Source organism: Xenopus tropicalis, chromosome 8 (assembly GCF_000004195.4).
Source record: "Xenopus tropicalis strain Nigerian chromosome 8, UCB_Xtro_10.0, whole genome shotgun sequence".
Taxonomy (NCBI): Eukaryota; Metazoa; Chordata; class Amphibia; order Anura; family Pipidae; genus Xenopus; species Xenopus tropicalis.
The window spans coordinates 103,432,804-103,460,791 of NC_030684.2; the positions used below are offsets into that span (position 1 = coordinate 103,432,804).

The 27,988-nt window shown below is 39.7% G+C and overlaps 1 protein-coding gene across 1 annotated transcript in view; it reads right to left on the reverse strand.

Moving 5' to 3' along the window:
- Nucleotides 1-27,988, reverse strand: part of kiaa0586 (protein TALPID3) — a 101,072-nt gene that overhangs the window by 25,568 nt on the left and 47,516 nt on the right. The window contains exon 31 of the mRNA XM_002933744.5: nucleotides 8,679-8,744. Coding sequence (XP_002933790.3) covers nucleotides 8,679-8,744 — 66 coding nt within the window. The remainder of the gene's footprint in view (nucleotides 1-8,678; nucleotides 8,745-27,988) is intronic.

The following is a 27,988-nucleotide window of genomic DNA, read 5'->3' on the forward strand; positions in this document are numbered from 1 at the left end:
AAAAGTTAATTTAAAGGTGAACTACCCCTTTAAAGGGAATGCTTATCTGTTGTCCTTTTCATATTTATGAAAGTACAGTCTGTAGGCCAACTAAAGTAAGACTGCGAGTTTTGTTGTAGTTGCCTTAGATATGCAAAGAATGACAGCAGGATAACTCACATGACATAATATGATGCATTTCCGTATAAATAACCTCATTATCTAAGGGAGCAGGGTAGAGGTTACAATATGCTGACTTACAAAGTCAGTTTTATAAACACAGATTTTCAGTTTTTGCACAGTTCCCCTGATATAATAGGAGTACCCGCTTCAGCCTATGGGAAGATAGTGCAGCTTTTATATTGTGTTCCTGCCCCAGTTTAATTAAGGTTTAATCTCCTTTAGGTTATATCGAATTGACTATGGCTCTCCAGCTTTTGGTACCTTAGGCAATTTTGCGCTACTGGCCCTTAGTGTACTATCCTGTCTGGATGGCTCCTTCATTCATGGTACCGCACTCTGCATTGCAGGTGTATTCATGGTCATGCTCTGAAACAGAGGGGGGTGTTAGATGGCAGTTTATCGGCCAGTGTATGGCACCCACTGACGGGCCTGCCCAACTGATATCTTCCCAAAAATCAGGCAGATATCACCAATTGGGGCGAGGAACACATCCTCTCGCTTATGCGGTCTTAGCCGATTGGCCTGCTTCCTGTCACTCTGATCACTCGGCCTGAGGGCCCAAAGATCATATCAAACATTCATATCAGGGAAAGATGTATGGCCAGCTTAGCATAGGAAAAGTACAGCATCTGAACTGACATAAGATTGGCTTGAGAAGAAACACAGAGTTTAGTATTTCTAGACAAATGTATACCAATAGCAAACAAACCATTTCCTAGTTTTCTCTAGAAATACCCAACAAAATATACTATTTCCATTATGCTGTAAAAAGATATAAAGAGAGACAGAATGTCAAAATAAAGTGACACTGGAAACTACACAAACATTTAATGCATTCAAAGTAACTCTCAAAATGTTTTATATCAGCATAAAACGGTTTTCCAAGTCTGCTCTCAATTATGCGATTTATAGCAGAATCCAAACTATGCTGCAGACAGCATGTAGAGAATTCCATGACAATTTTCTTTTTTCCCCCCTCATTTCTTTGTCTAGTTTGTAATCATGCATCTCCTATTTCCCAATATCATATAGACCTTTCAGTGCCTGTCTGCTATTGGCTGTGTAATCTTCCAATGATTCGGAAATGTGGCCAAGATACTATTTTAGAAACCAGTAACATCAGAACTATCAGAACAGACTTTTTCTATACGAAGGAAATAATAGTTAACAGGAGACAGTAAATCATTGTATGAACTATCATAAAACCCTGTCTTTAAAATCATGCCCTTAATCTGTCTTCAGCTGCGGGAAGGCTTCAAGATGACAGAATACCCCAGACTGCATTACAAACTGTCGTAATGGCAATAAAAATTTGCAATCTCTTATATAAGCCAAACTAATATGGGTCATTAAAAAAAAATATTCTAAGTTCTTTATTCTGTTACCATAGCCTCTGCTTAACACCCAAGCTTCCCCAGAGTGCTGTGTTAACATAATCACTAGTCTGACTGTTTATGGTAAAGATAAAGTTCACTTTAAAATGAACCTTTATTTTTGTACCTATTTAGTCTGGCATTTAAACCGCTTCCTAGTTGATACAAGAACTTATCCCAGCACCCAGGTAGTGGACTGAATGACAGACTGGAGGCTCAACAGACAAGGGGTACACAGTTAAAAAATGGTTAAATAGAATAACAAACAACTAGCCTTGCAGTCTTTATGACTATATATATATATATATATATATATATATATATATATATATATATAAGTCAAAAATAGTACAAAATATTAGTATATTTTACTGTACTGGAATAGTACTCAAGGCCATCTACACCAACCTTGTGAATAAAAAAAGTGGCCCATAATATTGAGACAACTGTAGTCTAATCAATTTTAATTTACTGGTTTTTAAGCATGATGCCACTGGTCAAGCAATATGCTTGCTAAACATTCCCACAGAACAATTTAAAATATAGCATCTCCAAATAGTGGGAGTGTAACAGATCAATGGCCTAAAAAGTCTTCACATTTGAATGTGGCATGGCATGAATCATGCATCTGTGCTGGGCACAGAGGTATCTTTTTTGGGGGGATAACTGCATTTTATAGCTGCTAATTTAGCTAGGAAAAGCAGAAAGTACCAACTCCCACATGCTATAGCTCAACTTGGCCAAATAGCTTGTCATAATCATTACAACCAAAGAGGGTTAACCCACTGTGGAATGCTATGTATATTTTACCAAAAAAATATAACAACGTATTATATATAATAATACTTTTTTTATACATTCACTCTGACATCCCAATACAAAAAAAACACAATGAATTCAAAGTTGTATTGTAAACATTGCATTTGTACCTCTAGACTTTCCTTGGAAATTCATTATAGTGTATGTTTTTCTAAGCCTCTAAGGGCTCTGGTACACGGGGAGATTAGTCGCCCGCGGCAAAACTCCCTGCTCGCGGGCGACTAATCTCCCTGAGTTGCCTTCCCCCTGCCATCCCACCGGCGAACATGTAAGTCGCCGGCGGGATGGCAGACGCAGCGGCGCGATTTTGCGCAAATCGCCGGAAAAGACTCGTGAGGCTTTTTCGGCGATTTCCCGAAATCGCCCCGCCGCGTCTGAGCCCTAAATAGCAGAGTGCTTACTGATGAATGTACTTCAATCAAGACCACCAATGTTGTTATCAGCAAACCAATAAAGATAAGAAGAAGGTGAGACAGAGAAGATCCCTGGTTAAGCAAATTTCTTCTTAGGGCTCTGGCACACGGGGAGATTAGTCACATGCGACAAAACTCCCTGTTCGTGGGCGACTAATCTCCCCGAGTTGCCTTCCCCTGCTTAGGGAAATAAAACACCTCTCTTATCAGGGCATTCAGCATATACACTGTATATTACTTCTAAGGGCTCTGGCACACGGGGAGATTAGTCGCCCGCAACAAAACTCCCTGTTCGTGGGCGACTAATCTCCCCGAGTTGCCTTCCCCTGCCATCCCACCGGCGAAAATGTAAGTCACCGGTGGGATGGCACACGCGGCGGTGGCGCGATTTCGCGCAAATCGCCAGAAAAATCTCGCGAGGCAACTTCGTCGATTTGCGCGAAATTGCGGATCTTCACCCGATATCCCCACCTACGGGTGGGCGATATCGGGAAGCAAGTAACTAAAAAAAAAATCTGATCGTTTGGCCTAAGGGGGGGGCGGGGTTATGGGGCAGTCGGTTCGGGGACCGCATCAACGGGTCGATGCGGTCCCCGATCCGACCGGATTTTTCTAACCTGGCCGATCGAGATCTGCCCAATTTCAGGCCAGATATCGGTCGGCCAGGCCGCTCTGTTCTGCCCATACACGGGCCGATTAGCTGCCGAATCGGTCCAAGGGACCGATATCGGCAGCTATAGTCGGCCCGTGTATGGGGACCTTTACTCGACAACGATAGATCTCTGCTATTGCGGGCGAGTAACCACTACCAGCAATAACAGAAATCACTGGTGGAAAGCCCTTCGCATTGCGTCGGTAATCCAAAATCGTGTGAAGTTTCCTCCTGCAGGCAACTTCGCCAACTTTGGAAACTAAAGCGATGAGAAGGGCTTTCCACCGGCGACTTCTATTGTTGCCAGCGGAAAGCCTTTCAAAGCAGTTACTCGCCCACGATAGCAGACATCTATCGTGGGTGAGTAACTCGCTCTGTGGGTTCTTACCCTTAGCCTGACTAAACATACTTACAAGTGGCAATAAATTCTATATATACAATATTATTATTGTTAAAATATGTTTAAAAAGAGTCAACATCTGCAGCATTGTGCAATAAATGGGTGTATACATTAAACATACAGAGCTAAACAATAAAACAACCAATAACCAATACAAGAGGTAAGGAGGCTCATGCCCAACAAGCTTACACTCTAAAAGGAGAAGGGGTATAACACACAGGGTGTTGGGACATCCATTTGGGATTTTCTGCCATTTACAGTAGTTGTAAAACAGAACAGGAAGAGTGCCTAGCATACTGTGTATAGAGAACATTATATTATTATATATATTTATATCTACATGCTTTACAGGTAGCCAATGGTGGCCACTGCTTGTATTAGCATTACCCTTACATATTGGCCAAAAAGTTACACACTTTTTTTTTTAGATTTCCTGAGAATATCCTGAAAGCCTTTGAGTCTCAGCTTGTATCTTGTATAGTATCTTTAACTATAAATATATTAAATATATTTATTTATTAAACTTACAGTGAAGTATATCTGCACAAAGGGATGAAAATATTTCAACTCACTTCTATTTCATAGACATACAAAAGCCAATTAGGAGTTCATGTAGTGTGATATCATCATGAAGTGATATCCCACATGCCACTGACTGGATGAAGAAAGGTGAATTTAAGGTGATTTACATTCTTGCCGGTGGGATGGCATGTCGGGGAGATAAGTTGCCCTGTAATAGTGAAGATTTATAGCGGGCGATTAATCTCCCTGTGTGCCACTGCCCTAAAGGAAGAGTAACACCAAAAAAGTGTATCAAAGCAATTATTTATATAAACTATATGAGTCTTTGTGAAGCAAACACACTTTTACCAATCTGGGGCAACAGTACAGGCGCCATCGGCTCGGGGACCACATCAACAAGCCGAGGTGGTCCCTGAAAAATCAAACCTGGCTGATTGAAATCTGGGCAATTTCAGGCAAGATGCCAGTCAGGGAGGCCCATCGGTGGTGCCCATACACAGGTGGATAAGCTGCCGAATCTGTATAAAGGACCGATATTGGATGCTAAAATCAGCCCCTGTATGGCCACCTTAAATGGGATAGCACAATAAACATATATCAGGGGTTCTATCAAGGAGAGCAGGCATCTGGGTGTTATGGAGGGAACTGCTGTACAGGAAACAGTGATTTCTGTGACATGGTCCCATATGCACTACTTGTGGGTAGGAAACGATTTTTAGTACGTTTAGTTAAGAAAAGTGCATTTCTGTTTAATATAACCACCAAGGATTTTATAAGGCCAAAAACTGACTGGCTACCAATCCATTCTATGTTCTGATACCATCTTACCTTATGGTGCAGCCAGCTACATCTTTCTACTGGTTGGCACAGCTCCTTTAAAAGAGGCATATGAAGGGGTATTTGCCCCATTACACCTCCTCCCCAACACAACACCTGCAGGCTTTTACTTCCAGATTCTATAAACCTCCCCAAAGAAAATGGTATGTTTTTTTATTCATTTAGAGCTGTGCCAATGGTTTTTACAACCTCAGACTTGCAAAGAAAGGCTAAAATCTGGTTTGTGTTAGAGCAGAAAAGCAACGCACATGCTGGTATTAGGTGTTTTAATGTAACGGCATTAGGAAATAGAGGAGGGAGTAAAACACGGCTCTTAGTTATTGGCAGAGCACTGCAAAACTGAAATGAGACAGGAAATGTTATGGGGATACAGGTGTTAAGGTAAATTACATATTAATCAATGAATAATAATGTGGTTTTCCAGTTATTAGAAAACTTGGACAATAAATGTCCCCGAATCAAAGCTAGTTCCTACTACTTCTACTTTATCTTAGACCAGGCTTATTATTATTTCCTGTTATTTAAAAAAGCTGGTAATTGACTGGGTACATATCGATTGCCTATAGAGAGATGTAGTTTTACTTTTAGTATAACCATTATGGATGCACCAAATCCAGGATTTTTTTGGATTCAGCTGAATCCAAGTGTCTGGCCGAACCGAATCTGAATCCTTAAAATCACTTGACTTTTGGTCACGTGAACACAGTAGTAAAGACATTTTTAAGCTTGCTTCTAGTTAACCCTTTCATAGTGCAATTTGCATATTCTTTCCAGATTCGGTTCAGTATTTGGCCAAATCTTTTCTGAATGATTTGGGGTTTGTCTTAACCCAAAAATAGTTAATTTGGTACATCCATAATAACTATACATATTTTTCACTTACAGCCTTTTCCTTTCAAATTGAGCTATCAAAAACCCTGGGCAACAGGACTTGGGAAGGTGCCCCCCGCTAGAAGCGGGAAATACAAGACTTTAACGTGTACAGAGAAAAAATATTGAAAAATGCACCATTTAGGAACACTCAGCAACGTTAGACTGGTACTCCCAGTGGGCTTGGGTACCAACCGGCCACCCTCCTCACCAGACAATTTCACCTTGTATGCCTATAACATGCCTATTTCCCATTTAAGTTTAGGAACAAAGAGAAGAAATGGAGAGAATGATAAATGAGTGTATGCAAAGAAAAGAGAATAAAGAAGTTAAGTAAACAACTGAAGAAATATAATTTGGAAAATGGGGTGTGATATAAGGGTTTGCTGGTGGGGCCCCCATTGTGGTGATAGTCTAAAGAGGCCCAAGTTAGTAATAGTCCAGGGTTCAAGACAGGCAAAAAACTTTGCAATCTGCCTTTTTGCACTTTGCCTTCCACAGGTCCTGAGCTGTGTTTTAAAGCACAGACACCTGCAGCTGCCCTGATGTATATAGTTTATTTAGCAGCGCTATAAATTTATGAACAGCGGGAGGCATGTTGGTTAGCTTGTGCAATATTTGGATACGCAAGTTAGAAGCAGCAAAAGACCAGGCAGAAAGGGGGTCTGGCCCTTACCAGTTGCCCTATGCCAGGCCTGGCCTCACACCCCTAATGTTGAGGTATGCACCTCGTTCTGGATTTAGCACGCCCTTAGTGCTCTTGCACTTTTCCCCTACTCTAGATAAATTACCCCTACAGTATTTAGCAATATCCTTTATTCATTGTACTAGGGACTTTTAGGCATCCTTTCTAAATCAGTTATGGAAAGACAGATTTAATGGCCATTCAGAATGTTTTGTTGTCCAAGGGATTAATAGCTCTGTGAAATGCTCAGAAGCAGAATTCATTTTTAGCTGAGCATTTTAATAATTTGACCATCAAACATCCATACATTTCTTTATAAGGCAATTGAAAAGACACAAACTTTATACTTTTTGTTGCTTGAAGCAACATGGAAAATTAAAAACCTGTTGGCATTTGTACCAACCTGAAAAAATGGTGCCCTTTTCAACATTGCTTCTACGAACACACATTAGTAGCATTCTCTGCAGAAGAGGCACTTACTACATTTCCCCAATAGACTGCAGGGCCAGCTGGCTTGGTTTTCAAAGCAATACATTTTAAATCAAACTTCTCCTAGACACAGAACTGCCCTTGTTTTACTCTGTAGGAAAACCAATATACACATTTTATTGTTGAAAAATCCATAATTGGCCTGCTTAATGTGCCCTTTATGATCTGGAAGTCGGTCTGGAAAGTATCAGTCATTACGAACAATGTAAGTAATAAATGTTAACGAAGGTGTGTTTTGTTTACAAAGAGATTCAGGTAAGTTAGAAAGATGTAATCAATGAACAGAAGATGGCATTCAAGGAAGACAAATGCAGTATTATGAATTTTTGGAGGAAATTAAAAAGCCATTTAAAACATGAATATAGTAAAGAAAAACAAAGGAATCAGTAACAATGGCAGAGAAGTTATCTACAAGTTCTACATTGTGCAAAGGGTCCTGTGTTAAATGTAAGATGTCTGAAACACCTGCCATCCATAGGTATATTGCCAATAAATAAGTGTATAAGTACTCTAGAAAATTCTGCCCACACCACATCTAGAATGAAGCACAACTTTACTATTATTTATTTATATCTTGCCCAAGCCGGAATCATACTCCCCAGAATTGCAAAGCAGGAGTGCTAGCCACTGAGCCACCATGCCGCCCATAAATCATTCTTTATGAAACATAACTACAGTATATGACAGTTGAGATTAGTCCAGCATGTTGATCATTTAAAATTATAGACTGCTGATCAAAGAACTACCAATTTTCATTTTGATTCTGCCTTTATATTTGTGTAAAGGTGCCCATACCCAGCAGATTATCTGGCTGTGTACGGGGCCCCCCAATCAATATCTGCCCAAAAATCGGCCAGATGTTGATCAGGCAGGTATTATTTTCCTGTTGGATCGGGACTGCATCGGCTCACTGATGCGGTCCTCAGCCCGATATCTCCTATACCCGTCGTAATTCGATCGTTTGGCCCAAGGGCCAGACAATTACATTAGCCTGGTATTGCCCACCTTACTATATGCACGTTTGGTGACCTTGCCAAAGGAGTGGGTCTTAATATGTATTACCACCTTAACAGAAAAATATAGAATATGTATAGCTGCAGGGAATCTATATGGAGAGAAAAAGCATATTTGTTTTATTACAGAAGCCACTTTGTAATATACATTCATTTTTTTGGCTGATCCTCTTGCTAGGTGGATCAGCGTCTCTCCTGTCTGTTGAGCAGAATGGCTGTGAGCAGATGACTCAAGGTCAGTGCACTCTGCAGAACTACCTACCCACTTCCTACTGACTGCTGTGCTATCAAATATGCAAGTTATGCTTAAAAAGTTAATCTTCATAGATAAGCTAAGTACTATAGTAGTGTAAACAATAGTCTAAAAAATTTGAATGTACTACTGTGAGCTATAATGATTAGGGAATGTTACTGTACTTCTTGGCAGTCTCTTATTTACCTACCTGAGAGTGCAGAACTGAGGTAGGCACTTGGTTCAACTAGTGTACGATCTAAATCCTCCTTGACACCTGCAATTAAAACAAAAAAAATGTGTTAAAGGGACATGTAATTGTTTTAATTAAACAATAACAAACCTTGAATAATTACCATCTTTATTAGAGTGATTATACATAGTGCAGTGCATAGCTACAACATGCTGCTCACCTATAGAGTTAACAATATAAGTTTGGCGCATTTGGTACAAAAAAACATGGGATTTGCATAACGCTAATGTTCTACAAAAATTGTATAATAGGAAAGCAGAACTGCCAATCTGCATATTTTCATTCAGAACACTTTGGGAGCCATGGCTGGTCACTGATCAGGTAACTAATCACTTTAAAGGACATGTAAACCCCACACAAAAACATTTACCGTAATCAGCCTCTTTGAAATCTTTCAATACCTGCCACACTGGTTGTCCAGAAGTTAATAGAAAGCAACATCTCCTTAATCACTTAGATTTCCTTCTCCTCATGTAACCCACTCGCCCCCCACCCTCGGGAATTTGCTTTGACTGTTGGCTTGTGGGCATGCTCAGTTGTTCTAAGCTCAGATTACTAAACACGCCCTCCAGTCTAGCAGCATTGCTGGTTCCCATAGAAACTCAGCTCTAGCTGTCTGCTTCAGTTTTTTTCTCCTAACCTCCTCTCCTGAGCTCAGCTCAAACAAAGCAGAACTTTTATCAGAGACAGTTGTGCCTGTGTGAGCCTGCATTCTTGATAAAATGTATGCTGAATAAGGGTCTGTGTATGCTGTTTGCAGATTTAAATGTATCTGATTATGTATCAGAGGAAAAATGGCCACTGGGTGAAAGCTGCTATTTGCTATAGGAAAATGTGATGGTGCTGGCAAGCGGAGGGGATATATGCAGTACAAATGATGTCATTCGGGTGGGGGAGACTGCCCAACTGCTATACATTGTAGGCAAATGTAGGCTTTACATGTCCTTTAAGGAACAATGTAGCAGTCAGTGGTCTCCCGAGTGACATTTAAGTAACTTCCTTTATTTTTATACTTTAATTATACAAAGGCATTATATCCTGCAGCACTTTACAGAGACTATACATTGTTCACATCACTCCCTGCCCCAGTAGAGTTCACAGTCTAAAGTCCCAGGAAACACTTATGTACACCATGGTAATGTTTATTAGGAGAAACACATGCATAGTGTCTTACTGGGAGCCTGAGACACACTGGTGGACCTCAAGGGCCCCAACCCCACTGACTTAACATCCCCATCAAGCCCCGCTGTGGTTACATCCCCCCCCCCCAAACCATGCACGATGCACATACCCAGCCAAAATCGTTCGACATATCTTGGGCAGTGGAGCTCACCAGGATTTTGCACAGTATCGAGGGCCTGCATGCACAGTATACCTGTTTTCCACATAGGAAAAGTTACCAAGAAAGGGCTGGTTTACTGGCACAGGTGCTAAATTCTGCAAGTGCTGCTACCCATAGCAATTAATCTGCAATTTGACTTGTCCTGTTTCCTTAAACTTACAAAATAAAATCAAAGACCTGACTGGTTGTTGTGGCAACTGAATTTGTGTAATTTAGCATCTACAGTGGTGTGAAAAACTATTTGCCCCCTTCCTGATTTCTTATTCTTTTGCATGTTTGTCACACTTAAATGTTTCTGCTCATCAAAAACCATTAACTATTAGTCAAAGATAACATAATTGAACACAAAATGCAGTTTTTAAATGAAGGTTTACGTTATTAAGGGAGAAAAAAAACTCCAAATCTACATGGCCCTGTGTGAAAAAGTGATTGCTAAAAATAACTTAACTGTGGTTTATCAATTTCAATTTTCAATTTCAATATCAATTTCTGTAGTCACCCCCAGGCCTGATTACTGCCACACCTGTTTCAATCAAGAAATCACTTAAATAGGAGCTACCTGACACAGAGAAGTAGCCCAAAAGCACCTCAAAAGCTAGACATCATGCCGAGATCCAAAGAAATTGAGGAACAAATGAGAACAAAAGTAATTGAGATCTATCAGTCTGGTAAAGGTTATAAAGCCATTTCTAAAGCTTTGGGACTCCAGCGAACCACAGTGAGAGCCATTATCCACAAATGGCAAAAACATGGAACAGTGGTGAACCTTCCCAGGAGTGGCCGGCCGACCAAAATTACCCCAAGAGCACAGAGACAACTCATCCGAGAGGCCACAAAAGACCCCAGGACAACATCTAAAGAACTGCAGGCCACACTTGCTTCAATTAAGGTCAGTGTTCACGACTCCACCATAAGAAAGAGACTGGGCAAAAACGGCCTGCATGGCAGATTTCCAAGGCGCAAACCACTTTTAAGCAAAAAGAACATTAAGGCTCGTCTCCATTTTGCTAAAAAACATCTCAATGATTGCCAAGACTTTTGGGAAAATATCTTGTGGACCGACAAGACAAAAGTTGAACTTTTTGGAAGGTGCGTGTCCCGTTACATCTGGCGTAAAAGTAACACAGCATTTCAGAAAAAGAACATCATACCAACAGTAAAATATGGTGGTGGTAGTGTGATGGTCTGGGGTTGTTTTGCTGCTTCAGGACCTGGAAGGCTTGCTGTGATAGATGGAACCATGAATTCTACTGTCTACCAAAAAATCCTGAAGGAGAATGTCCGGCCATCTGTTCGTCAACTCAAGCTGAAGCGATCTTGGGTGCTGCAGCAGGACAATGACCCAAAACACACCAGCAAATCCACCTCTGAATGGCTGAAGAAAAACAAAATGAAGACTTTGGAGTGGCCTAGTCAAAGTCCTGACCTGAATCCTATTGAGATGTTGTGGCATGACCTTAAAAAGGCGGTTCATGCTAGAAAACCCTCAAATAAAGCTGAATTACAACAATTCTGCAAAGATGAGTGGGCCAAAATTCCTCCAGAGCGCTTTAACAGACTCGTTGCAAGTTATCGCAAACGCTTGTTTGCAGTTATTGCTGCTAAGGGTGGCCCAACCAGTTATTAGGTTCAGGGGGCAATTACTTTTTCACACATGGCCATGTAGGTTTGGATTTTTTTTCTCCCTAAATAATAAAAACCCTCATTTGAAAACTGCATTTTGTGTTTACTTTTGTTATCTTTGACTAATAGTTAAATGTGTTTGATGATCAGAAACATTTTGTGTGACAAACATGCAAAAGAATAAGAAATCAGGAAGGGGGCAAATAGTTTTTCACACCACTGTATGTTGGTAAATCAGCCCAAAAGTGTCACAACAAATTTGCCAATTTTGTATTGAACACAGTTTACCTGTTATTTGCAGGTTATTTGGTAGCCTAATGTGGACTGGCAGACTATGGGAGTATACATGGTCTTGATGCCTCCAAGTCAGAAATTCAAATATAAGCTCCTGCTTTGAGGCCAATGGGAACAACATCAAAGGGGTTGGTGAGAAACATGTTGTGCAGAAGCTATTGGGGGTCACTGCCCTAAAGTAAACCTGAATGGATGCCTCTATGGCTACACAACAGCTCATTAACATAACCTGTGCTAGTGTTGCTGAAGCTAATACACAGGTTTTACCAGTCGGGGTATCACAATATCATATTTAGATACATACAAAACCCTCTGATTTTATTTGGCATTAATAGTCCTTAGTGTAATCAGGCCTTCACTGATCTTGAATTAATATTTTGCCCAATACCAGAAAAAAGCTGGACAATGTTGAATAAGAAGTGTATTATTATAACAGTCTATGGATAATACATTAAATAGGGCAAGCCATATGGCAAGCATACATTGATCAGTTAGAGTAGGTGACAAATGTGTAGTTATAAATCATTTAGTAATTAGTATAACCAATACAACACGGAAAACAATATCTAGATGGGAAATGCCATTAAAGTTCGTGTATATACCCATGACTCACTAAAAGTGGGGCAAATATTTTTATTAAACAAACCAAGGAATGGTGTTTGCACTTCTTTAGAGACCAAGTGATTTTCATTTATACTGAATGCGTTAAACTGTAATGCTCACTTCCAAATCTTGATGAATCAGAAGGAACATGACTTGGACATTTAAAAGTATGTGTTAGTGCAGACTGAATGCAGTTGTGCTTAGAAACTGCCAACTGACATAGCACATGTGCAGCTGTAAAGGGAAAGATAAAATGTTGCCAACATCATTCTCCCCGAAGCATCAACAAAGCTTGAAAAGATCTGGCAAAGACCTCTTCTCCATGCAGTACAAAAAAAAGTGAGCCTCAAAGAGAAATCTTCTCTCCTAAGTGGGAAAGACTGGTGACAGGCTGTTGCCCAATTAGGGATGAGCCTGTCATGGCTGAATTTATCTTGTTTATGACAGATAGTGACAGCAGCCAAGATTAACACTTCATCCACAGAGCCAGCCCTAAACTCCAAAGCTGTGTGCAGTACAGGAAAGTTTGCTTCTTCCCAGTCTACCTAATCCAACCTAAAATAATCCAGTGCTCTGTCTGGAAGCCAAAGTGAGAAAAAAAAAACTTCCCAGCAAGGACTGGGCTTTAAAACTTTAGTATGTGTAGTTAGAGGGCAGGAGGCTGCCACAAAATCAGACTTGGGGATATCAATGATGCCCCAGGGAGTCTTCAGCTAACAATTTGCTTGAGTGATATATAGGTTGCAATGACATGAGAGGTCCCTGCAATTACCAGCAAGTGGAAAGTGCTCCAGATATAAAGCAGGTTAGGTTCATGAGCATCAGGCCCCAAAGACAATGAGATGTATCTTAATAAACCTGTTCAGTTTCTGCAAAATCCTTAATAAGCCCTAAGAGAAAGCAATTCTAATCAGGCCATGCATTCCAGACTGGATTCAGTTGGGCTACTTGACAGGGACCCTCGGGGATATTTGTTCTTTATTATCCCTATAGCTTGTACAGTCTGCATCATGTTGGGAGTCTGGAGTCATTATGGAGATAGATGTCCCAGATTTAGCTTGTAATGCAGGAGGTAAAAGGCTAGTAAGCCTAGTTTTTTCATATTCCCATATTAACTGCCAGTATAGTTTTATCTAGTATATGTTCACACATATGTTCTTGGAAGATTTATGAATACAGGTATAGGACCCGTTATCCAGAATGCTCGGGACCAAGGGTATTCTGGATAAGGGGTTTTTCCGTAATTTGGATCTCAATACCTTAAGTCTACTAAAAAATCAATAGGATTGTTTTGCATCCAATAAGGATTATTTATATCTTAGTTGGGATCAATTACAAGGTTCTGTTTTATTTATACATAGAAAAAGGAAATCAGTTTTAAAATTCTGAATTATTTGATTAAAATGGAGTCTATGGGAGACAGGCTTTCTGTAATTCGGAGCTTTCTGGATAACGGGTTTCGGGATAAGGGGTCCGATACCTGTATTAGGATATTGTCATTGTTTAGTCAATGTAGCTTTTTCAGACTTTCTACAAGAATTTTGGTAGGCTCACTGTTTCCGGTTTCTCTGGCCATTTAGTTGGGAATATTCACCACACCCATAACTATCCACTGCCTTTTGGACCTAGTCCTTTTGAATGCTGGTGCTGTAATTCAACACAGTACTTTCCGGTTATATAAATTTCAGTGCATGTGGTAAGCAGAGGCTTAATTAGAGGTTACTGGGTCTCACAGCAAATTAATATTAGCCCCCTTAAAATCTGAGACACGCTTTTCAGTCAGTAACCCACAGAGCCCTCAAATACCTCCTGGGCCTCTTTGCAGTTGTAGGTTCTGCTTCCTCTACATTTTGCACCCCTGATGTTAACTTGAAAATTTGCAAATGCATTCAAATATAATGTAATAAGGCAATAAATAATTGAGGAAAGTGCGTTTGACTTATATATTTATATAAACATACACTGACTCTAGGTGGAATCCAAACATGACCAATGTGTACTTAGTAGGAGACATGCTTCATTTAATGAAAGCTTTAGAAATACAGAAGCATTCTCTCAATAGTTAACATAAGGACTTTTTTTTTTTTTTTTTAATGCTTTATTGCCTGTAAGCTGAAGTCATAATGCTTACTGTGTCTGCACAGAGCTGCTATAATACGTATTTTATCTAGGCATGCACTCTAGCAAGTATAATACACAGAAGGCAAATATACAGACGCATACACAAATACCAGTTCAAGTTCTAAGCTCTTATTTCTGTGTGTAATAGCTTCAAGCTGCAGAACACAGCTGTATGGGCCCAGACACACACACACACACACACACACACACACACACAGTATCACAGCAATGCTTTGATAGTGAGGGGCCCCTGAGTGTCAGGATATAGAAAAGGCAGCAGTTGTTGGCTGTGAAAACAGTCTGATACAAACCAGATGGGGGACTTTCTTGATGGGCAACACAAAGGAAAACAATTGGCTCATTCAACAAAGTCAGACCAGTACCCCAGAGACATTACTGAAGACAATAAGTCAGCCAGGACTGAGGCAAGAAACAGCCATGTGGCAATGCCTAAAAAACGCACTGCTTCTCCTGCTTCTCACATTTAGGTATGATGCTCTGATTGGCTTTCGTTTTTCAGTAGTAATATACCAGCAATATGCCCTGCTGAGCTCTAACAGATAACATTGCATTGACAACCCTCTGAGCTCATGTTGGTATGCACTTCTTCACCTCCTAATTAACACTTTACAGTCCAACAAGCTAATGTAGGCATAACCCCCACACTTCCACTCCATTCAATGTGTGCTCTTAAACTCTATGCTGTCCCAGACTAGGGAACATTTGCCAAATAATATCTTAAAAGTACAGCGAATTCCAGTTTACTCAGCAAATTATGCTGATACCTGAACATCCTCTGGAAAGTGCAAAGATTAATTAAGGGGCCCATTCATTAAAGTACGAATGAGTACGAATGAGTACAAATAGAAAAAAATCTTATATTTTTCAAACTTTTAGAACTGTGCATATTTTCTGCAATTTTTTCACTAATTTCCGCCACTTTTTCATACTTTGCGACAATTTGTGAGACAAAATCATATTTGTCGCAATGAGTACGAAAGTTTCGTTATTCATTCAAGCTTCGGTATCGTGACTTTCCTTGGGCCAGGTTGGAGCTGCAGAGTGCCACTGAGTCCTATGGGAGACTTTCCTTGGGCCAGGTTGGAGCTGCAGAGTGCCATTGAGTCCTATGGGAGACTTTCCTTGGGCCGGGTTGGAGCTGCAGAGTGCCATTGAGCCCTATGGGAGACTTTCCTTGGGCCGGGTTGGAGCTGCAGAGTGCCATTGAGCCCTATGGGAGACTTTCCTTGGGCCAGGTTGGAGCTGCAGAGTGCCACTGAGTCCTATGGGAGACTTCCAAAATCATGCACCGAAGGTCAGAAAGTCAGAAAGTTTTTCGCAACATTTACGATCGTTCGGAATTTCAGAACTTTCAGATCGTACCACAATATTTTTGTATGATCACGATGTGAATTTTCGCGCAATTAACGCACATCAGAAATTTTTGGATTTAATACGAATCTTTCCTAAACGTACTTTTAAAAGTCCGAAATTCGGACTTTGATAAATCAGCCCCTTATGCACGAAACATGTAAGAGTTCTTATGTAACTTTGTATTACTTAAAATAAAGATTGTATTTTTATTACTTTGCCTGTCCGTGGGTATGAGAGTGAGTGCTACACAAGTGTGACGTGGTTCTTCCTCCTCAAGCTGTAAGTCTGGGGCATGTGCACCCAGATCCCACAGGTTTACTGGTGAGCTAATAGTATATGTTTGTAAAATAAACGGACTGTATGTTACCTTTTTTGTTATATCAAAAAAATAAAGCATAACAATAGGAATAACAGTGGGTGCCATGTGATGTCTGTGCTCCTACAAGGACTGACTGCAGTGCTATTAAAATGGACATAAGCCTTCACAAAATATCTTCCATTTGCACCCCCGTAGGCATGGCAAACTTAAATATGCAGGAGGATAATCCTAAGGGTAAAATCCCTTCTGATGCTACGTCAGTGTTATCCAAGTCCAACACAATACAAAGGGAAGGCAGAAAAAAAGAAAAACTAAAATTCTCAGTATGAATTCTACTTGCCATGTATAAGACTGACAAACAGCACAAGAAGCAAACCCTGCTATATCCTTCACAGTTTACAATGGTGTCCACTCTAATTCCTTCAGTGTTTATTCGCAAGCAAATAGGGACTTTTCTAGACTGGTCAGCAGCTCCATTAGAAGAACATCTGGCCTGTGGATCATGCTTGATTTAGAATTTTGTTAAACCGAGGAGATGGAAGTAGGTGAACTTCCTATCTTATAATTAGCATAGCCAGTCTATGTTTTTTTTATGTCCCCTCCATGTAATGCGAAACCTCTAGCCAGGTGGATCAGACTTAGACAGGCTATTAGCAACCCTAGTTTTGCGCACAAGTGATAATTACATTATACTATACATGAAGTGCGAATCAGCAAATACCCAGAAGAAGGTAAAGGTCTAGTTAATCTGCAAAGAGAAAAACATACCTGAAGTAAAACAGGAAAATTGAAAGGTCCTTTCTTTTAGCATAGATGGCTACAAAACTACATGAAAGTGATCACATAAGCTGTTTCTGTAATATAACAAAAAGGGACATTTTAGGGCAATGGCACACAGGGTGCATTGTGCTCCCATAGACTTTCATCGACTACATACTGCTTTTCTCAATGTATGTTCTAATAAGCACCGACACAAGCACTCGCTGGCTGTTTTGGTGCAGGTCTGTGGGGCAGCTTTGGGCACTTTGGAATACAAGGACAGTTGTCCCTATTTAAGCCAAACAAAAGACTTTCTGAAAATGTGATTGCATGCATTAGGTATCATTTCTTTGGAGGAACTGCACATTGGATTTAGCAGAGGCAGAAAGATTTTTTGAGCCAAATGCCTCACATGATACATTCTGAACACATCAGTTGTGCCTATAAAGCTCTCACTGAAAAGGTTTGTTTACAAGCAAGGGATATGAATTCATTTACAGATGTGTAGTCACAACAAACCAAAGCAGATGTTTTAGTGCTGATGCTGGAATTTCAGTATTTACTGTCAAGGTGCATTTTATGATTTTGTAATTAAAAAAACATAACAAATAATAAAAATAATCCTTGTGAAATTCTAAAACAATCCATATGTGAGATAGCTGCCTCATTTTCCTTTTCACTGAGGACTAAATTTAAAAAAAATGTCTCTGTTATAAAGCCCATGTATTGTATCCTAGATCCAAGGGGAGGGGGGTTATAAGTGAATTTTGCAGTGAAGGCACAGTAACCATAACAAACAAAGAAATACAAGGAATACATATCAGAGCAGCATCTCTGAGACTGGTAAATATCTGACATTTATATTTCCTTCTTCCTCACATGGCTCCTATGTGTTACAGACAGAGCAGTCAACATAAAGAGGACAACCTAAAATCAGTGTCAGATATTTTAATTACAGAACTTCTGATCCAAGATAACACCATTCAAAGTGTGTATGACCAGGCCTGGACTGGCAATCTGCTGGTTCTGGCAAATGCCAGAAGGGCTGCTGTAAGGTTCTATAAACAATCACTATTTATTGGGCTGGTGGGGGGCTGTTTGTGTTCTTGAAATGCCAGGGCTTATTTTGAATCCCAGTCTGCATTGGTAAGAGGGCATGCATACAAATCACTCTAGTAGGATCCCAGTGTATTCACAGGGCAGGCTCTAAAACATGGAGCCTATGAGTTGACTGCACTCATTGGCAGATAAAGCTGCAGGGGTCAAAGGCTAAACCCCCTAACAGCTTTTTTGATTTTAAGTGCTCTGTAATATTGACTAAGTAAAGGTGTAACTATAGAGCAAGCAGACCCTGCGGTCATGGGGGCCCAGGGGACAGGGGGACCCAGCCTATGGAATCTGCTTCCTCTATCGCCACACTGAAAATTCACAAGCTTGTGCGCCTACACTGGCAGGTGCTAACATATGCACAAACGAAAGAGGAGGAGGAGGGGGGAAGCCAGAGAGGTTGAAGAGTGTGCCAGGGCCTTGCCAACAATTCATTTGCAGGGGAGCCCGGCGCCCTCTCATTCAGGATGATAAAATAATTTTGTAATGTTATTGTATAGTTGGTGGTTTACGTACGATCAGAGATTTACTAAACGGCGCAACATTATCATTCAGAAAGTCGATTAGTTGGGTTTAAAAGTTTCAGTCATTTAATGATAAAATCTGCCAGTCGGTGTGAATGACAGACATCTGTCACTGCATGACCACTTTCGGCGCATGTCATGACTGTACCTGTGGAATCAGTGAATGTGTATAGAAAGAACGTTTGATGCCAAACTAAAGCTATATGCATGCAGTTCATTAATAAAAACAAAAGACAGCACTTCTTTTAAACATTTCATTGCTGCAATATCGGCAAGCCATGAAACCTGGTCACATTATTAGCAAGCAGCAAAACTCATTGGTTCACTTGCTGTTTTGGCATATAAAGAGCATGACAATAAAATTATGCTCATACAAAGCCACAAAAGAAATTGTAGTTTGAAATCTTTATAAATTGCATTGTGGATGTACAATTGTGTTGTACCTTTTGACAACAAAACAATGACATCTTTTTACATGATCATTCTCTGTGGATGGCATACACATTAACATTGTCAAATGAGTGTTTAAGGATATGGCCGTTCAGCTGAGGAGAAAATCTGACCAGCGTAATCTACAACCCACAGCACTGAAAATGTTAAATCCTGCTACGCCCTTGTGTTTTATTCATTTATAATAATCATTTGATAACATTATGGTGTTGTTAGATTTAGTTAGTTAGAGATGTAGTTAGGGAAGAAAAACATTTCTCCAACAAATTCAACTTGTATACAAGCCACTTGGAGATGTTGATGCAGAAGAAGGCCAAAAACCTGTAGATCTTGCCAATTGTACATCACAAAGACAAACTCCATATAGACTCCGTAACAGCAACTGGCATTGTTCCTTAGATCGACAGACTCAAGCAACGACAAATCTGACAGCACCCTGTCACCTAACCAGCAGCAGGAAATCAAATGAATACTGCTGCTATTGTTTCATCTCAGGCCCGTAGGGGGAAACACTAATCTAATCACTTTGTGCACGTGTGATGTGTTAGTGTCACATAGCTCTATTGCCAAGTGTAAGTCAGGAAATAAGGAACAGCTCACACGGACGCACTCATCTGGCTTTATCAGATCCTGTCACAGCCATAGTTGGGAGTGAAATTGGCACAGGGTGCGACAGATAACATCTGCAGCTCAGGCAAGGAGATATCAAAGTCATACTAACATTACCTTTCATTTGGCTCTTTCACAAAAGGTTCTTGTACTATAATTACTGAATGGTGGCTAAGTAGCTTAGATATAAGGTCCCCTCATTTATATCTTTTTCTTGACATATTAATTGAATTACGGCCAAATGGTCAGGAAGGAATATTGTTCCCAATGCCTCCCACATACCATTTTTCCTTAACAGTTTGCTGTTCCATTTTGTGGAGTCTATATTTACTACACTGCTACATACTGACGGCAGAGATTCCACCATTTGTCTGGAGGAAATGTAGGAAAAAATTCAAGTTTTGGAAAGAATTGTTCCAAATGTTAGAAAATCTGCCTAGCAAGTGTGGTCTCATTTATAGCCCAATATAATAGTAATCAGTACAAGGAAAAATATTAGCAGAGAAAACGTTCAATTACCTACAAATAATTATAAATATTACACTGTCACAGTTTGGGTGTGTATTTCTAATTAATTCTGTATTTATTACACCATGTAGAAAACTACACACTGACATCAGGGATTCCATATGTACACTGAAGGGCTGACATACTAACATTTGTATCTATTACCCACAGTTATTGAATATATTTTTCCTTTTAAGGATCAGGCCCACACATTGTTTCTCACATTTCTTACACTTTGAATAATGAGCATTTTAATGTAATTTATTAAAGCTTTTTTAAAAACCTTTCTTATTCCTCTGGATCAGTAAACCATTATAACCTATGACAACATTGTAGCAAGACGTCTATTAAAATATTGATTCAAATTCACTGAAATGTTCAGCCTAGGAAAACTAATTTTTTTCAAATTGAAAGATATTGGGGGAAAAATGAATTGATTTACCTGGCAGACATGAGGAGAAAGGGTAAATTATTTGGAAATAGCAAATCTGCCTGGCGAGGGTGCCTCATTCCTAGCCCAATATAATGATATACAAGAAAAAATATTAGCAAAAAATACTGCCATTTACAAATCTACAAATATATATATATATATATATATATTGCATTGTCAATGAAGAAACAGCTGAGAAATACATGTAAGTGAATAAGTGTGTGCTAGACGACTTGAGGCTGCAAAGGGGTTACAGTCACTTTAAGGGGAAGATGTGGGGGATTGAGGGCTAAATTCTACAAGGGGCAGACAGGATATGCTTTCATCTCTATGATGTGCTACAGCTGCACATCAACCATGGTGCTGACAGGGTCGGGGGCCAAGAACAGAATGAGCTATTGTTACAGGCATTCTCAGTGTTTAAGTTGGGATATGGCACAAAAGGATAAAGCGCTGAATATACACTTCAGCATGAGTCCCACATCACTGATACAACCTCTGATAACTGTGTAGCAATTATGAGAGATAGACACCACCTTTTTAATGTGGGGGTGATGTTAGATCCATACTGATTTACTATAAATTTCAATTAAAAAATGGCTTTACAGGTAAGAGATAAAGGCAACAGTTGTAGATATGCAAAATCCAATAAAATTACAATGCAAAAATTTGATGCAGTCAGTTGTCCAGAGCTTTACAGTCACATGGCTTAAAAGGTTCTGATTCTGTTGGACCAGCCAGCCAACAGGGTTAAGTACATTAAGTGTTCATACATGCAGATTAAACCTGATTAGAGTCAACATCATGAAGCATCCCTGAGTGACCCTCACTGGCAAGACTTTTCACTTGAATAGAAGCAGCAGTACTTTCCAGGGAAATGTTACCAGCCTGTAGGAAGGTGCAGTCCAGTGGCGGAGCAAGGTCGCTGAAGTCACATGGGAAGGGAGTGAATTGGGAGAGTGAGGGCTGAGACAACGGGCTTAAAAGGCTGGGTAAGGTGGAGGAACAATTCACTGAGGTGAAGACAGGATAGCAATTGCTAATTTATCCAGTAAATATGTAATACCAGCCCTGGCCAAGCCTGATGGTTTAGTGGCCTGTGAAATACTGTCCATATAGGAACTCTAGGTGGTGGGCAAATGCACACAACACATCTCCATCATGCTCTCACCTATACCAGTGTTGACACATGAGGAAATATGAGTTTTGTCATATTTCTTTGGAAATGTAAAAGAAACAAAATGCTGGGAATTGTCTCCAGATGCTCCATACTGTGGACATGAACTGAACTGAAACCATCAATTGCATATTTTGATTTTTTTTTTTTTAGAAAAATGTTGCAGCGTTGGTTTTTGCAAAACCAGTTTGAATCGGTCAAGTCAATAACCCTATTCTGGATCCAGTGCATCTCTAGTCTCCACAAAACATAATGGGGCCTGATATTCATGTCAGCTGATCCTGACAAAGGGAGGAGGAGACCCCACAAAATGTTGAGGTGGTAATGACTGCATGCATAGGTTAAGAATTGACAATACAGGTATCGGACCCCTTATCCGGAAACCCGTTATCCAGAAAGTTCAGAATTACCGAAAGCCTGTCTCCCATAGACTCCATTATAAGCAAATAATTCAGAATTTTAAAACTGATTTCCTTTTTCTATGTAGAAATAAAACTGTACCTTGTAATGGATCCCAATTAAGATATAAATAATCCTTATGGGATGCAAAACAATCCTATTGTTTTGGATTGTTTTATTGATTTTTTAGTAGACTTAAGGTATTGAGATCCAAATAACGGAAAGACCCCTTATCCGGATACCCTTGGTCCCGAGCATTCTGGATAATGGGTCCTATACCTGTATTACCATTTTACTGTGCATATCAGATGACCAGTTTTTGCATCACCCTATGCTGCCTGCTTCTATGCTCTCACCCAGCACATGCAAACTGAACGGAATACAATCACAATGCACTCATCAAGGAAAAAGTATATTCTGAGTGTGTGCATTACATTTTCACTACAGATGGAGTGTGTTCATCTCAAATAATTTCTCCAAATATCCCAGACAGTTCCTTTTTCTAAGCTGGGTTAAATCGATTAAGTTGCTCCAAACAAAGTTTGCATTATTTTGAGCCATCTGTAGCAAATTAACCCTTAGGAATCCATCTTAGACAACCAAAGTATTTAGGTAATATCCTGAGAAATCCTTTGGAAAACCAGTGCTCATCTGCACATTAGAGTCTGAGGTTTAGTAGTTTAAAGGCACTGGGCACTGCAGGATGGTAACCCTCATGGCTGCACTAAGTGAATCAAAAGGATACATGCAGTGCACAAAATATAAGTTTGTCATTTCCAGTTTGTTTGAATATTTGTGAATGGAAAAAGGCAGGAAAATGTCACCATAGCAACAGGGGAGGTAGTGCAGATTCACTCTCACATTGCTTTACAGATGGCTGAGTGGTTATCGGTGTCTCCAGCTTTGAAACTGTAATTAACAGCAATGGAGGAGATTTTTTTTATGGTATGTGAGAAATTTCTGCAAAAACAAAGAGCTATGGAAATATAAATATAATTACCAAGTAGGGTTCATATTGTTTTAATCGTTGTCTTTGTAGATTTCCACGGCTGCTTTCTCAAGGGTATGTAGGCAGTTGTTCCAGCGTCACTATATTGGTTCTGAATCTGACCCCTGGGGGTGCAAAGCTTTAAACAACTTTCGGTTGTGTCAATCTAACCAGATTTGTGGAACATCTGCTATTAAACAGTAGTGTCCTACTGTGATAGAAGGGGTTGCAAGTTGTGACCCTTTTTCACAGCGCAGAAGCAACACAATGCAGCTGTACATTTAAATTTACACAATACAGGTATGGGACCTATTATCCAGAATGCTTGGGACACGGAATTTTCCGGTAAAAGCAATCTCTCTGTAATTTGGATCTCCACACCCTAAAGGTGGCCATACACGTAGCAAATTTCGATCTTTCGTGCGTCCATTGGTCACACAAAAGATCGTTCCCGCCCTCCACTGACGTTCAGAGCTGAATCGATATGGAGGCAGAAACAGTAGAAATTCACGCACCTTGTTTCGTACGATATCATTGGTGCAGGTATAGCCAGCTAAAGTCTACTTAAAAAATAATGCAATCATTAATTAAACCCAATAGGATTGTTTTGCCTCATTAAGAATTCTTTATATCTTAGTTGGAATCAAATACAAGGTACTGTATTATTATTACAGAGAAAAAGGAAATTGTTTTTAAAAATTAAATTATTGATAAATTAATGAATGATTTGATTGAAATGAATTATATTGTAAGACATGGTCTTTCCGTAATTTGGAACTTTCTGGATATCTGGTTTCCAGATAACATATCCCATATTTGTATATCTGCATTTTGATCATGTATTGCTTAGGGTCCTGTGATTTTTTAGAAACATACAACTATCCAGGCTTTATACTCCATTCATGGTGCAGCAACAAACAAATCGATAGCAAAAAAACAAACTGCTAGCAACAAACAAACTGCTAGGACCAGATTGACTACTTTATAGTGATTTTCAATACACACATATCTATACAGCCAGTCAAATAAACAGGAAGAATGGGTATTATCCAGCACCTACTAGACCAGGGAGCACACTGCCCATTATTCTGTGACTATGATGCAGCCATATAAGTTGGAAATCACAGGATCTAATTCAGGATCTTAGCCTGGATGCCTCTTTTAGTCCACAAGATCCTGTCCAGGGTGTTTCTTTCAGCCCTTAGGGCTCTGGCACACGGGGAGATTAGTCGCCCGCGCCAAAACTCCCTGTTCGCAGGCGACTAATCTCCCCGGATTGCCATCCCACCGGCGAAAATGTAAATCACCGGTGGGATGGCATACGCGGCGGCGCGATTTCAGTGAAATCGCGCCGCCGCATATACCATCCCACCGGCGATTTACATTATTGCTGGTGGGATGGCATTTAGGGGAGATTAGTCGCCAGAGACACGGGAGATTTGTCGCGGGCGACTAATCTCCCCATGTGCCAGAGCCCTTAAACACACATGTCCCAGTCATAGCCAGTTTATAAACCCAACCTTCTCTGTCTATTCCTATCACTCAAACCCTGCATGTGGGCATTGTGTGCTAATCTGTTATCAATATATAATTTCTTCTGTGGAAGATCTCATTCGCCCACAGGGTTAGAGCCCTATTATGTCTCATCCCATGGATCCACACCAGAACTAGAAGCCAGAAGATTTTAAATTAATATCTTAAAGGAACAGTAACATCAAAAAATTAAAGTGTTTTAAAGTAATTAAAATATAATGTGCTGTTGCTCTGAAAAAAAAATTGTGTTTTTGCTACAGAAAAACTACTATAGTTTATATAAATAAGCTGCCGTGTAGCCATGGGGGCAGCCATTCAAGCTGGAAAAAAGGAGAAAAGGCACAGGTTACATAGCAGATAACTAGATTTATCTGTTATCTGCTAAGTAACCTGTGCCTTTTCTCCTTTGAATGGCTGACCCCATGGCTGCACAGCAGCTTATTTATATAAACTATAGTAGTCTTTCTGAGGCAAACACACTAGTTGTAGCAATGCAGTGCAACAGTACATTATATTGTTATTACTTTTATACACTTTCATTTTTTGGTGTTACTGTTCCTTTAATTGCTGAAAAGTGGATTCAACTAGAAATAAGAAAATTCTAGCACTAAATGGCGAGATGCACAGCACAACCCAATTAAGACAGAGAAGCTAAAAAATGTATAATTGTTTATGAATATCCCACATAATAGAGCAGTAAGCAATTTGCATAAAAAAAAGTTTGAATTGTGCAAATGTTTCCAGTTTCCCTCGCCCTAATGGAAAAATGGTGCACAGTCATATATACTCGTCACTGCTTTTGCTACCATCTGCTCGCGCTCAGTGGAACCGGCAAGCACAGCCAGTACAACCCACATTCTGTTATTTGAAATATAAAATGAGGGGAACAAATTAGTCAACAGGATACTGTTACGTACTCACATTATTCATAATAAAAGCTTGTGACTTTGCTTAATTATCTTAAAAGTATATCATCTATGGAGCATTCCCATCTATTGCACAATAAGGCAGTTAACATGTCACCCGCTGCCATGCGCTGTCTGACATTATTGCTAAATGTCTAGCTTTGCACTTAAAAATATTAAAGGCAGCAAGTACATCATTTCTCTATATTTAGAATTGTTTGATATAAATATCATCATAACAATATAATATTAGAAACTAAAAAACATCCAGTGAGGTGCCACTATTAATAGGGAATTTTCCATGATGCAACCTTTCTTAAAAAATGCTAAGGTGGGTAGAAAGCTGCTTTAATGGCCAGACATGTCACCAGTTACAAATTGTATTAATTAGGGAAGGTAGGCACTCAATTAGGTTATATTATTAACATCAAGAATATGTTTGCATGAGTTATAAAACTGTATTTTTGGTGTTTACATCAGTAATTAATTCAGAGAATACAGCATAACACTAAGCCAGATGTGTGCTGACTACAATTTATTTATTATTAAATCACAGAATAAAATTGAAAAGTCAGTTGGGCAACAATAAAAAAAAGCAACTGCAGCAGTATAAGGAGACTCATTTATTAAAAAGGGGACAGTACCCTCATGAAATGTGCACACAGCACCCCTGGATGCAACCCTTTGGCAGGAGGTTGGCAGTACATTGGCATCCCCATGGATGCTTATAATTTAGAACAAGGATGCCGCAAAGCAAGACTCCAGGGAACCCTGTACTTAATGCATACTTATGGCAGGCATTATGTACAAGGATCCTTTATGCCTGTTAGAAATGCCCTTAGTGCCAAAGCACAGAGTGTAGCAACATGGACAAAGAGCAGGGGTGTTAAGGCATGGTATGCCCTTATAAAATAAGACTGTATACCTATCTGTCACTCTAGGGGCTCATAAAATCTATTTTTCTTAAAATATTCTGTGATCATGAGACACTGCAATTTATGAGACTATTTCCCTTTCTGACTGCACTAGCACATCAAATGACAGCACAGGCTGTCTGTAAGGAATAAATTGGATGGCTAAAGTTTTTGCATACCAGTGAAGACTTGTTCTACAAACAAAATGTCAGGAACTTACAAAGCCAAACAAATTACTTCCACTTGTCTGAATGAGTAGTTACAAAGTGAGCAGCAGAGAGATGGACTGAACTGAGCCAGACAGAAGCCACTCAGCGTGAGTCACAACTGTCCAACCCTTAATTTCATTTAATGGCGCCCTAAGAAAGCATTGGTCTACCAAAAACTTAAGGGCTTGAAAGGGGAGTCTTATACGTCAAAGGTCTTTCCAATAAAGTAACAGCTTTATATACTGTGCACTGGCTGTTGCACAGTATATAAGCTCTCTCATACAGGCAGGGGATTATGGGCACATTCACATTTAAGCCAAGTAACACAGACCTTTTTCTGATGCAGGCAGTCTATAATTGCATCTTAAGCTCCCCTTCATGCTTCTAATTGTCAACTAGTTGTGGATTAGTTTATAAATGAATACCAACTAATGGGCTTTATTTCTCCAGCCACCCACACACGTCTGCTGATGGATTTATATTAATTTAATTGAAGATGTTACAGTTTATCTGTAAGGATCAAGCTACTGAATGTAGCAGGTGAGAGAAAGCAGTCACAGCTCTTACTTTCCACTCCATTTCCAAAATATCTCTTGGAATCATAAAAGAAAAACTGACAAAAACATACAGTACTGAAGCATATGAAGGTGATAACATTCAGAAATAATTAGCTTATTTCCCTACAGATTACTGCCTTGTTAGGCTTTCGTATAGTAATCACTCTGTTAATTAATTCTGTCAAGGGCCCAGAATCCTGTAGTGATTTAAATAATCCTCCTCAAAAGGAGACCAACCATATATTTATATATAATTATAAGTTCTCCAATGGAAAGCTCTCTATTTGCAGCCTTAAACAAAACCCTCACCCTCCTCCCCTAGTTTCCTGGTCAAATTTTGGACCACTGTATTCTAAATGCTCTATTAATAACTTCATTTTTTTATATATCTGAAAACCCATTATCCAGAAAGTTCCAAATTACAGGAAGGCAATGTCCCATAGGCTCTATTTTAATCAAATAATTACAATTTTCAAAAATGATTTTTTCTAAAATAACAAAAACAGCACCTTGTACTTGAT